The sequence below is a fragment of the Xiphophorus couchianus genome, chromosome 3, assembly GCF_001444195.1.
Source record: "Xiphophorus couchianus chromosome 3, X_couchianus-1.0, whole genome shotgun sequence".
Classification (NCBI taxonomy): Eukaryota; Metazoa; Chordata; class Actinopteri; order Cyprinodontiformes; family Poeciliidae; genus Xiphophorus; species Xiphophorus couchianus.
Genome location: NC_040230.1, coordinates 24,264,129 through 24,276,755, shown reverse-complemented (window position 1 = coordinate 24,276,755; position 12,627 = coordinate 24,264,129). Strand labels below are relative to the sequence as shown.

General features: G+C 38.4%; 2 protein-coding genes and 1 long non-coding RNA gene across 5 annotated transcripts; 1 reads left to right on the top strand and 2 right to left on the bottom strand.

The window, feature by feature from the left end:
* Positions 1-214: 214 nt before the first annotated feature.
* fxyd11 (FXYD domain containing ion transport regulator 11) lies at positions 215-4,070 on the bottom strand. Its single transcript, XM_028012250.1, has 7 exons — positions 4,028-4,070; positions 2,252-2,307; positions 2,040-2,072; positions 1,349-1,363; positions 1,057-1,131; positions 909-933; positions 215-800 (listed from the first exon to the last, which is right to left on the bottom strand). The coding sequence occupies exons 2-7, from the start codon at positions 2,283-2,285 to the stop codon at positions 770-772; spliced, it is 213 nt and encodes a 70-aa protein (XP_027868051.1). The 5' UTR covers positions 2,286-2,307; positions 4,028-4,070; the 3' UTR covers positions 215-769.
* On the top strand, positions 800-9,509 carry LOC114141609 (uncharacterized). The gene is made up of 5 exons (XR_003594879.1): positions 800-1,021; positions 2,247-2,323; positions 2,407-2,475; positions 6,249-6,322; positions 7,704-9,509. It is a non-coding gene; the product is annotated as an uncharacterized LOC114141609 (long non-coding RNA).
* A 219-nt stretch (positions 9,510-9,728) lies between these two features.
* On the bottom strand, positions 9,729-12,357 carry LOC114141607 (uncharacterized). 3 transcript variants are annotated; one of them, XM_028012248.1, is made up of 6 exons: positions 12,192-12,357; positions 11,542-11,652; positions 10,525-10,751; positions 10,263-10,428; positions 10,064-10,186; positions 9,729-9,947 (listed from the first exon to the last, which is right to left on the bottom strand). In XM_028012248.1, exons 2-6 carry the CDS (start codon positions 11,615-11,617, stop codon positions 9,901-9,903), a joined length of 639 nt encoding a protein of 212 aa, XP_027868049.1. In that variant the 5' UTR covers positions 11,618-11,652; positions 12,192-12,357; the 3' UTR covers positions 9,729-9,900. The 3 variants fall into 3 exon arrangements, with proteins under 3 accessions (XP_027868049.1, XP_027868047.1, XP_027868050.1); XM_028012246.1 differs by having other exon boundaries at positions 11,542-11,665; positions 12,192-12,356; XM_028012249.1 differs by having other exon boundaries at positions 10,281-10,428; positions 11,542-11,665; positions 12,192-12,348.
* Positions 12,358-12,627: the final 270 nt, after the last annotated feature.

Sequence of the window (12,627 nt, the reverse complement as noted above, 5' to 3'; positions counted from 1 at the left end):
TCGGTTTCCGCTGACGAGCGACCGGACACGAGTGGGTGGGGAAGCTGATCCAGAGTCAGCCCGCGGGAAAACGACGGATCTAAGAAGCGCTAAGCTGAGCAGAGTTTTGCTATTCACGTTTAATTGCTTAAAAATAAAGACACAATCTTTATTGTGCATTGAACTGCATTGAACAATACTCTGGAAAACAAAAACAAACACACTGACACGTCTGTTAACTTTTACAACAGAGATGTTTATTAGAATTTCTACATGCATTTAGGTCGGCGACATTTATTTCCCAAATTCTTTAAATAATTGGACAAATATAACTAAATGTATTTATGACTGATCACATGTCACCATGACACCGTTTCATAAAGCTTATAATTAGCCGGCATAATTTTAATGCGACATTGTAGTAATGCCTATGAAAGAAAAAAATAATAATAATGCTGTCTAATTAATCTATATTTACAAACAGTGGAAATAGTTATTAAATAGACATTTAAGGACAGATCTGGACAAAATAAAGTCTCGTGTTAGGGGTCAAATGTCACATAGGATATTTAGATTCAACAAGTTTAAACCATGATATAAGGCTGATTGCTGATGGTGTTTCAAAAATATAAATTTGGGGTTTCCGGTTGCTGTTTTTTATTATTATTTATTTTTATGTCTGTACAGGTTATGCCTGATCTTCTGAGCTGATGTTCTTCCCACCGTTTGTCTCTCCACCAGCCAGCCGCCTCCCAGCGCCTCTTTCCGAACCGGTTTGTCGGGAGCCAGATCAGATATCACCGTCATTATCCCTTTTTCGACTGGATAAAGAGGAAGAAGGGAGTGGCAGCAGTTAACAAGGCAGCTTGCAAAGAAAGAGCCAGCAAATTTAATTTCAGACAAACTCACGATCCGTAGAAATGTCTCACCTGAGTTTCCTGCTGCAGTCTTTGTCTAGGACAGAAAAGTTGTTTTTTTTTAAAAAAAAAAAAAAGATTTGTAGATATCTGGACAGTTTGGATCAAGAGGAAAAGATGAAAATGTATGTATATATTTGTTTGTTTTTGGAGCACTTACAGACTAAAAGGAGGACTGCTCCAATTATCAGCAAGCAGGTAAAGACCAGGCCTCCTATTCTTAGCCTTTCGTAGTCTGTCAGGTAACGAAGCACACACATCCAGTGTTTGAGTTGGAAATTTTGTTGAATGTCATATTTTGAGGCAAAGCTCTGAATAAGTTTCACTTTTCTACATTTTTGCAATCAGTGATTTGCAGTGCGCAAATGGAATTGTAATCAAATATTTAATCATGTGAGACTGTGTTTCATATTTCAGCGTGTAAGGGGAAAAAAAAGAGGGTTCATACTCACTGTAAACAAATGGATCTGAAGACAACAGCAGTGAGATACATGGAAAAGAAAGCAACACGTTTAGTTACAGTTTTTAATCCGTCAGGATCCAAGAGGAAATCCTGAAGTTTTCTCATCATATGAGGCGTTTGCAGACTCTTAATCCCATCTTTTGCTGCACACAACGGGTCAGCCAGCTGAAAGAGTACAACTCTGCTTTTTTCATGCTTTAAAGAAAAGGCAAATTAAGCTGGTTGGAGTTATTTATAGTGGTCGTAAATGCAAAAAGTTAAGAATAGGAAAAAAGCTGCTCACACTTTAATATTGAGGAGTCTCTCTTTTAGGATTGAAAGCTCTGGCATGCCGGTTAAACAAATAACCTGACTGACTAATCTGTTAATAAAATCCCACCATCATCTTACTCTACGAAGAACAAAACAGAGACCATATTCTGCACAACAAACTCTAGTTTAAATTGTCTCATGTAAATAAAAAAATAGCAATAGTTCAAACTGAGCAATAACATTATTATAAATGTTACATTGTTAGTGATGCTGCTCCTACATTACACATAAAAACAATTTGATCGTATCTGTTTCCACTCAAGGTTACCACTCTAATGTGAGTCTGATGTCTCGTTTGAACTGGTTTATTCCCAGATCAACTAAAGCTAATGGAGGGAGAAAAAAAAAAAGAAAAGTTATGGCCTTACTTGCTTCAGTTTCCATAAAAATGGAGAACAGCACTGAAAAAAAGTAAAAAGAAAAAAAAAATGGCACGTTATTCAAAAACAACTTAATGACGATTGAAAATTCTTCATTTCATTCATCTGTTCTAATAACAACACACAGGAAAGTGTTTTTCCTGCTGTAAATGCATTTTAATACATTCTCCTATAACATATGCTTTCTTGGTTTAGGTTACCTGCTAGCAAAGTGACCAGACTGAGACGTCCCATCCTGAACACAACACACAGTCAGCTGGAAAGAGACGAAGGTAAACACACACACACACAGAGAGAGACACACCAGCATCGTGAGACATTTTTCTCATCACTTCTTTTTTGCTCGCTCTCTTAGACTCATGCAGACCAGCAACACCGTGTACTTTGCCCTTTCCTCGGGAAGAACGTCCTTGTGCTGAGAGAGGTCAGCGCCTCATCCGCAGGGGTGCATTCTGGGTATTTGTAGAGTAAACAGCGGATCGCTTTTTGTTATGGGTCGAAACCCAGCATGTCTATAGAAAACGTTCCTACGACTCGCACTTGAGTGGGGAAAGTGTTGTAGCATCCAGCCAAGTCAGTCATGTGATGTACAGAACAGGTTCTGTTCAACCTCTCAGGATCTTTATCTGATTTGGAACTTCACATGGGAAATATGCATTTATTTCAGAATAGTACTTCTCATTAGGCTGATATTTTACAAATATCAGTCAACTTGGTAGTTATAAAGAAAGACAATATTGACTACACAGGTATTGCAATATGTTTTTTGAACTTGCCAATGAACCAAAGTGGATTTTCGGCAATTGTTGACCAGTAACAGTTTGATTTTGATCAATACTTACTGGTAAATTTGCTTTGCAGTGATTGAAGCTGCCCAGCATACATTCAGGACGTAGTACAAGTTAATAACAAACTTTTCGGGTTTCCTTGGGCTTAATAATACGCTTTCTGCCAGTTTATGTTGCATTTGACACTAATTATCTGCTACATGACAAAAAGCAAAGGTGGGTTGCTAACATTATGAAGTAAAACACTGTGCAGTAGTTTTGTTGAAAGATTTAAATAGATTTTCAGATAAATAACCACCTGGACACCATCTATGTGGGTTGGCGCCCAGATGGCCAACCTGTTCCCGCCTGCAGCAAGTCTCTCTTCTCACTTGGTGTTGACCTTGGGCTAGTGGGAAATCAAATGTGTTCTGGTTTCTGTCTCTTCTGTCTTCCCTCTGCCTAAAGTGCATTTATCATTTGGGATTTAAAGTACCCCGTTTGTTACTCTGACCAGGAGATGCAAAAGTGAATTCATGAAATGCGTTTCTTTTTGTTTGATGGGAAGATTCATTGAAACCTCAACACATTTTTGTCTCTGCGTCCTCGTTAGCGAAAAAAGAGAGTTTGCATCGGCATCCTCCCTGCTGGGCCTCAAATGGGCGCCATGAGAAAACAAAGGCTTGTTGTGACTCTGTTTGCGTCACTTCCATTATGACCTTGGTCAGGTGACTTTTCAATGTCAGTGTCATGTTGCACTTAACAAGCCAAGGCTGACAAAGACTTTTTCTGCCTTCTAGATGCCATGTGTAAAAGAAAAAAAACGCCTCGCACAACATGAAAACATTTATCATGCGACCTAAAGCAACAGTGGATTTTGCCAAATCGAACTAGCAGGAATCTGCCCAACCGTCGATTAAATGTACATGCGTAGAAAATAAATACATACGAGAGGATACATTTGTTTTTTTTAACTCATGAAGGAAACTTTACATTTTCATTGAAGCACTTGACGATCGTGCGTACCCACAACCAGACACGGTCTACTACACAATCTTTTTTTTGCGTATTCCCTCTGCACAAAAAAAAATACCACTTGTGATCAAACAAGGATAAAAGAACAAAAAACTCATTCTGTGCTAAAAAAAAAAAGAAAAGCATGACCTTCCATGTTTAACTTCGAATTCACCCCACCCTACCTGGGCTTACCTGAGGTGACGATTCAGGAGCAGAGGAGCGTTGGTGAAGACTGTGCAAGGTTAAAAGTGTCTTTTGTTTTTACCTGAATAAGTACTCTCAGCTCCTCCTCTTTGTTTGGGGTAGAAACATTGTATGTGCACAACCGCATTGGGAGCGGGACATGACTTCTGGCCTGAGATGTGTAGAGTGTGTATCGAAGGCCAGTTGTAGTACTATTCCACAAACATCAGCAAGTGTGATTACATAGCAGAAGGCTAGGCTTGAGAAAATGTATTTTTACTACCACCTGATAGACTGCAGGCCATTGAAAAAGTAGCAAAAACCCCTTGATGTCACTTTTTGTCACACTGTAACAAAGTCGATGTATTTTAACATGTTTTGTATGTGATAGAAATGCATAAAGTAGTGTAAATGGGAGGTGAGAATATTCTAGAGAATATTTGTAAAATGTGCCATGCATCTGAAACACAGCCTCCTGAATCAATTCTTCTTGCCATATTTGTGCTCAACAAATAGTTGTCCTCCAAAGTTGGGAGAGGGCTTTTGATAACGTAACTTTTGATTGGAACTAGTAAGCCATAAAAACCCAATTTCTAACTATATCTACTTAAATACTGTGTAAATCAAGCATAAATTACAAAATAAAAATCTCATGCTGATGCACTGTCTGCGCTGAGAAAGACTCACTCAATTCAGCATGGCGAATGCTTGGAGGATAGTTGGACCTATTTTCTGATCAAATTCATTAATAGTTATTTGACCGCTTCAAAATAAATACGACTCAGACAGATTATGCAGCACCGAACCGTCAGCCCAAGATCAGTGGGGGATCAATTAGCATGAAAAAGGTGAAGAAAAAAACTAAACTAAATTGTGTCCTTGGTGGTGGGCAAAAAATATTATATCAAGGTCATTTACCGTAAAAGAAACTTTGATGAACAATTTAACAACTTTTCTGTTTAAATATAATATAAATATAAATATTTTTTTCAGAGACAGAAAGGCTTAAGCCATTTTGGACAAACATTATTTTTTGACAGATTTCAAGTCATTTTGACAAATGACATCCAGCCTAATTGACATTTAGTAATTAAGTTGACATACAGTACATGAGACTCTAAGTACACTTCAACACTGACAAGTTTTAAGAAAAAAATAACACAATAAAGCGGACGTGTTGGCGATCTAGAGGTGCTGCTTCACACTGTCAGCATCACACTCAGCTGCAAATCCTTTCACTTACGCCAACCTGAAACGTAAAACCGACAGGCAGGCTTTATCATCTCTGTTCTTGTCTTATTTTCCACGACACCTGAAATCTCATTTATTTATTTACTTCAAACATATGTTTCTGAAATAAATGTGTCCACGAATATAAAGCGCAGGATGTGTAAATAGTTGGTGAATCCTTGAATATGATCTTTTTGCTGCCCAGTTCAGCTGATCCTCGTCTTCGTTTTAATGGCTCACTATAACACATATTCAGATGATGAAGTCACCCAACCTGTCTGGGGAGTTATCCTATTTCCATCCTATCTCAGCTGCTGAGTACATCGCCACAGAAAAATAATGACAAATCTCTCGTATTCGTGAAACTCATTGCATCTTCATCACCAAACGTTTTGGTTCGTTAGCCACAAACTATAAATCCATCACTGCCAGAGATTTTTCCTCTAAAACATGAAACTCCGTGAACAATCTGTCGGTATTTGGTTCACCACAATTGAGTCATCAGAATAAGGATATGATTTACAGTCATATTCTTGTGTTTTGTCCTAAAGCTTTCATCTTCAGTGAGATTGTTTCATGTAGAAGCAACACGAAGACACAAGGGAAGGAGTTTGTGTTGTACTGTGTATTTTTCCACTCCTTCTTTCTCTTTCCTTCCTCCACAGGTGCTATTGTTTTTGTTTTGGTCTCTGGGGCTCTGTCAGGTTTCCAGGTATCACCTGGCGCCCTTCTCCCTGTAGAGTAATTTTCACTCTGCTGGCCTGGTGCGGGGCAGACATTTTCCTTCTAACTACCTGAGCAGGAGAGAGCGTTTATTTTTTCTTCCTACAAAAATGGTCTGAGACGCATTAGGCTTTTAACACTGCGAGAAGCGGTTTGTTCTCAGTTTGTTAGATCTTCAGGCGCTTCTCCTTACAACGCACGTGACCACAAAGTGCAAAAATATACAGGTCGGTGTGTCTGAGTCTCGTGACTATTTATACCTGCCTCTGTCACGCAGAAAGAAGCAGCGTCTTAACAGGCGAGAGCTGCTGGGAAGGAGACGCAAAGACAAAGACAAAGAAATACCTCAAGGTTTGTATGCAAGTGATAATATCAGCATCATTTAGCAGCTGATACCTGATGACATTGAAGAAAGCAGAGAAAACCCAGAGTTAATCACCTCCACCAAACTGTCTATGTCACATTGTCATTGTTTGGTCATTGCTGCTGTTTGTTACCACATTATTCCATAAATGTTAACAATTTTCAGGTTTATTTACCAAATATCTAAGACTTTAAGTGCTGGAATATTCATACTGAAATCGAGTCCAGTGTGTGTCGCCTCTGTGAGATAGAAAAGGAAAACATCTGAATGCTCTACGGCCGTTTATCTGACTGTTCCTGCTAATGAGATTAGATAATGGTCACTGTGCTCTAAGACATCTCTCATGCCAAAGATTAAATTACACGATGATTGCTTTAATGTACGGGAGATACTCAATGCAGGAATACTGCTGTTAAAACTGAAACAGAAAGGCTGAGTTTCTTCAAATCAAGGCTAAATACTAATTTATTTAGAGTTAATAATAACTGGAATATTGATCAGTATATTTCATGAATAGCTGATGAGTATTAAGTTTATGGTGTATGAATAGAGTGGATCTCTTGTTGCAGATCCTCCTGTCCATATCAACACTTAGTTTGGTGACAGTATTATCAAAGGTTATTATTCCTATAGACACACTAAAGCTACAATCAACATATGTGTCCTTTACATTTAATCATTAAAACATATCTTGAGGTTAAAGAATATTCTGAACCGTGCAGAGCTCTGTTTTGCCTTCATTATGTAACCTAAAACGACGATCAAAACCAATACAGAGGTCAGTAGAAGGTCACAGTTTTACTAAAAGTTGCAAAAACTAATTAACAGCTCCACCTCTGACCTTTCTCAGTTTGTTTTTGACTTTCCTCTGGAATATTTTGACCGTTGTTTCCTGATATTTGGTAAACATGATGTCCCCAAAGTCATTTATTGTCAGTGAAAGGTCACAGTATGAACGCACAGGAAACAGTGAAGGTTATCTTACACTCACTGGCCAGACACACACCTCTGTTATGGTGGTATTGAAGTGTGTTTGTCCATAAACAGCACTAGTAAAGGTCTTAGCACAGGTTAAGTCACATTGTAGTGAGTCAATCAGTAGAAGATCTTTGCTAGGTTTTGGTAAAATGTCACAGAAATTAACCTTGAAAGGAAGAGGTGTTGGCCACAAACATTACCCTTGTTTGAATTAATATGTTTATACACTTATTTATTGAAAAACATCAGCTACATTTTGAATTCATATTACTGTCCCATTCAGATGTGCAGGAATTCATCCATTCCTTTTCATTTTCAAATGAATGTATTGTACTACTTTTACGCAGACTTAAAAGACTTGTTTTTTTGTTGATGTTTATTTTTTCACAGTCAAATCCTTTGAGCAGCCCAGCAGCTAGCATGACCTCTCTTACTCTGACACACATGCCTTTATTTTGTCATGTCCTGGAACAACTGCAGACTTCCCATTCGGTGGTTCTGACTTTACCAGAATCAGATTTGAGGAACAGAATCCAGCACACAGTGAACCAAGGAGTTGATGAGCAGCTGAATCAACACATTGCTCCACACCAACTCTGTTGAATCAGCTAAAAGGCCAGGGAGAAATCTCTCCCGCTGACTCTTTCCTGTGTGTGTGTGTGGGCGGGTGTGTGTGTGTGTGTGTGTCTTTTCCACTTCAGATCTCATGGTACGGTACTCTGAGAACGTTTTTGCCCCCATACATGTTGCTTTTGCTTTTGCTTTCTGTCTCGGCAAGCAAATTTCAATTCAAAGACAAGCCAAGAAAATACAAGATGCAGTTTTCAAATGATGATTTCTTTTATCTAAACCAACCTGGACCTGAGTGAAAAAGTAACCCAATAACTTTTGCAGCAACAACTTCCATCAAACATTTGGGGTCATTTGAAAGGAGACTATTCATTAAACCATATTTAAGAGTTTGTTTAAGGTTTGATTTGCATTTGATGGTGTTCTTTGGATTATTATTTTGCTAAATAACCCAAGTAGGCTTAAACTTAAGAACACAAACTAATAGTTGGTTGATATCCTTCAGGAATTGAGAGTTAAATTAATGCTGCTATCATTTACAACATATTGTTTAAGTCCCCAAGAGGAAACACAGGCCCAGGCCTCCAGGCTACCACCACCTTGTATAGCTGTCGGTATGATTTTCTTTTCCTAAAGAAAAAAAGTTTCCTAAAAGTTTCACTTTTGTCTTAGCAGTTTATAGAATATTTCCTCAAAGGTCTTGTGGACTATTAGATGCTTTTAGGGATATGTGAGACAGGTCTTTGTGCTCGTGGAATAATTGTAGTAGGCTGGAAACTTCAAGATTATATTATTTGTGAATAGTAACTCTCCCTGCAGAGTCTAAAAATCTAAGAATAATTGAGGAATGATTGCAATAACTTATGTATATAAACACCACTATCATCGCTACATCACCACTGTCACCACTAGGGGGCATCACTCTTCTGTTCCCTTCACATTTACAATCTACTACATTTCAGTGTGCCTTTTTTTATGTAAATATGAAATATTATTGCAGCAGAGTTCAGATTTCACATATTAAACATAATTCACTTTGTTACTGATGAGCTATTAGGTTTTTTTTTTTTTTTTTAGCGCTGTCTTTAACAACAAGAATTTGTGATATTTCAGGATTCACGGTTTGCTGCATGACCCAACAATTTAAGGTTTGACAAAAAGCTGAATGGCATTATTGTGACAGTAAACAGCTTTATTTTTTTGTTATAGAAGCCACCTAAACCACGGAAGAGCGAGTTGACAGGATCAACAATAACAATGGGAAGATAATTTAATCACTGGATAAAATCTAAAATTATTGATTTAAAATGAAAGTTGGGTGCATGTTAAATAAGTAACAAAACAGTAAAATACGCAGGTCTGAGTTAGTTATGGGTGACTGAGTTGGTGGAGAGGCCAGCTTAGTTTGAAGAATTGTACAAGTATCCTCTGTCTTGCTAATGTGTCCTAAACAAAGACTCTGAGATAAGGTTTGACAGTAAATGGGCGTCGACCATAAATGCAACAGATCACTTTAGTTTGTACATTTCTACTCGCCTGCTGACTTGATCATATAAAACTGATGTGTTCGCTTCTGAACTTTTTTAAAATAAACTCCAAACTCCTACTGAAAAGTGTGTGTGGGGGGGGGGCAAATTAGTTCAGATACTTGTGACTTTGTTGATGCTGTGCACATAAACCACAATAAAAATATAATAATCACTATTCACATCCCCAATATTAGTGCAGAAAAAAGCAACTTGTGTTTCATGGTTTGCATTTTGTGGTTTAGACTGTCTTCATAAAAGTGCTGCCCTCAAGTGGAAAGGTTGTGGTAGTGCATTTAAGTGACTCAATGCTCATCAGTATTATCTAGTATTTTTAGTATTATGATGGCCGTCATCCAATGACTGAATGTAGAAGGAAGATGCGCAGCAGGTAGAGACAAGCCAATATCATCTGTATAACATGGTTCAACTGGAATTAGAAGTAAAAACTGGCAGATGAATGGAGCTTTGTTTCGATTCTTTCTCTTGGTTCACTCTTTTACGATTGAGTCCAGGTCATCGATGATGTCCTCTTCATCTAAAAACAACAATTTTGCATATTGCATCAGTTCTTAAGATTTTGTCAGATTGCTCTCTTTTTTGTTGTTGTTATTGTTTCTACATTTGCCACATAAACATTAAGTCACTGCTTACCAAGGCAGTTCTGAATCGTCATGGATTTTGGCATCAGGAGAAAAATGAGGCAGAAAATCAAAAGGACCCCAAAGAATCCTCCGATCACACATCCAACGAGGGTAGCATAGCTGGCACCTTTATCTGCAGGCAGGTGTGAAGAAGTTTAGGCAGAATGATTTCGACTGATCACATCACATGTGCAATGTGTAATTCACAAAATGGTTCCTGATTTCACCATAGACATGTAGGACAGCGGAGCAGTCTTCTGGATCGTTTGACTGATGACAAACGACCAGCGTGTCGTTGTCAGAGTAGGAGGTTCCTTTGAGGGTCCAAATCGCCACCAGTTCACCACCCTTCACTTCACAACGCCCATACGGAGCCTGAGGCGACAGAGGCAGAAGAAAAAGCTCGCAGTTGAAGAGATTACCTTTACTGTACGAGGTAAACTAAAAGCTTCAACGTCGTGACCGTCTCACCTGGGGAATGTCCTCCACCTTGCCGTTGGGGCAGGAGAGAGTGTAGTTTCCATGGCTGCTGTAAAAGGTGAATGTGAGGCTTTTGGAGGCTTCAGGCACTCCACACCTGAACTCTGCAGGCTCGCCCACGGCCACTCTGACATCAGTCGGAAGAGTCCGATAGCCAGAGATCTTCTTTGGAGCTGAGGTGTCGGTAGAGTTTGCCGAGGATGTCGTGGCGTCTTGTGCTGAGGCAGGTGAAGATTAAAAACAAAAGAAGCACATCAAAATAGGGTGAAAGGGTGTTTTTTTCTATTAAAAAAAACAACAAAACATGCTGAAACATCTGAAATGCAACTGCAGATTTGCATTTGAATTGAATTTTTGTTTAAACTAGAAATTTGTTTTTGAGGAGAAACGAGACGAGCACAAAGAAAAATAAAATGCAAACTCAGGATTGGGTTTGAAAGAACAAACTAATTAACATTTTATTTTAAAGAATGACATTTAGAAGATTGATATCCATCTTAATAGTTAGTGGGGGGGAAAATCGGCATGTTAACAATGAGAACCTGTATTCACCAAACAATTTATTTTGCCTGTTTTCAAAAGGACAAAAGAGCTTCAAGTTTTTTGAGGTCCTCATCATATTTAAGCTGGGACTCTTTAAAAATAAAACATTTAGTTCCAGTCCTAAGAAACATGTTGGTAACATAAAAAAAAAAAAAAATAATAATAATTTAAGGCATAAGAATAATTTTTGGCTTCGTTGTGTCAAACATGTTGTCTTAATAATAATCTGTGATTTACAGTCTAGTTGGCACTTTATTCACTAAATGTAACATACTGCTAACGTTACTTTTAACATGTAATAATGAAGATTCTCTGCACCATGAGTCTTTAGACTGAAAAATGCCAGGTCACCTCTTTACTTCTGCTGCGGTGATAACATCTATGCCTCAAATTCAACGCACACAATGCAAAGCATTCAGTGCAGGCAGCTGCTAAAGCGTCTGTTACGTTTGTGTTGTTATTTACCTGAAGAAGGTGCAGTGATTTGAAGCACCGCCAGGAGCAGCCAGCAGATCTGAGAAACTTTTCTCTTCTCTGCCATTTCTTCTGCTTGACTCAGTTAGTTTCTCTTATTCCCTACAGATAACCTCTGGGCGAGTTAGAAAAATGCACACAGCTCTTTTCATAAAGATTAAATAACCAACACGGCAATAAATTTCACATTTGTTTGCCAAAATGTTGCAGCTAGACATTGTGACGACACGTATGCGTTTTTAGACACCTCTGTCAACTCAAACCCTCCCTGGCATAAACTTAAATGAACTGGGTTTTACTTCAGTAAATCCCAAAATATTAAAACCGATACTGTAAATTCATTAATCAATATGAATTACATCAACTCATTTTCTATAATTAACAGCCGCAAAGTTACTGTTGGTAGAATCACATTTAAAAACACATTCAGGTACTCATAATGTTACATAAATGCTTTTGCTGAAGGCTTAATCAAAACAAAACTATAGCCTGGCTTCCTTCTTTCTACATTAAGGCACAAATACATTCTAGTTAAATACCAGATAAAGAAAGAGAAATCTGATTACACAACAAATTCCTCCCTAGCTCTGAAGACAGCTTCCCTATTTACAGATATAAAAATAATCTCTTTTTTTTCTGACCTCACAAATGCACCGAATGCAAATGCTTCTGTGAACCGGCGCGCCTCGTGTCTCCCTCTGCGCCTAAACTTCCTTGGTCTCTTCAATTGTCCCCAGCAAGACAGGAACGTCAGACGACCGAGGCACCTGGAGGAATGTGGAAGAGTTCCTGACGAGCCGGGCAGATTTCTGAGAACAGCAAACAGGTCGAGCAGCTGTGGAGCTTTTCAACCAAGAAAAGCTACGCAGTCAAAAATGTTTACGTTTTCTCAGCTCTCCATTTCCTTTCTGCGTCGCTCAAAAGTACATCACAAAACCTTTTGTTCTCTCGAGAATGAAAATAGAAAAACCTTCCATGAAAAACCTTTGTATTAGTGCCCACATGCATGTTTGCCAAGAAAAGATTTCACTTTTATTTGCTTCCAACATCAACAGTGCTCCATATAAACACCTCCAG

Bases quoted from the DNA above. Each gene is read 5' to 3' on its own strand.
- fxyd11 (XM_028012250.1), bottom strand. From the start codon at position 2,285: ATGGGACGTCTCAGTCTGGTCACTTTGCTAGCAG. The intron at 934-1,056 runs GTAAGTGCTCCA...TTTCTGTCCTAG, and splicing joins AGCAGTCCTCCTTTTAGTCT to ACAAAGACTGCAGCAGGAAA. The intron at 801-908 runs GTGAGACATTTC...CTCTTTATCCAG, and splicing joins GACTGCAGCAGGAAACTCAG to TCGAAAAAGGGATAATGACG.
- LOC114141607 (XM_028012248.1), bottom strand. From the start codon at position 11,617: ATGGCAGAGAAGAGAAAAGTTTCTCAGATCTGCTGGCTGCTCCTGGCG. The intron at 10,429-10,524 runs GTGAGACGGTCA...CTGTCGCCTCAG, and splicing joins AGGTGGAGGACATTCCCCAG to GCTCCGTATGGGCGTTGTGA. The intron at 9,948-10,063 runs GTAAGCAGTGAC...TGTTGTTTTTAG, and splicing joins GACGATTCAGAACTGCCTTG to ATGAAGAGGACATCATCGAT.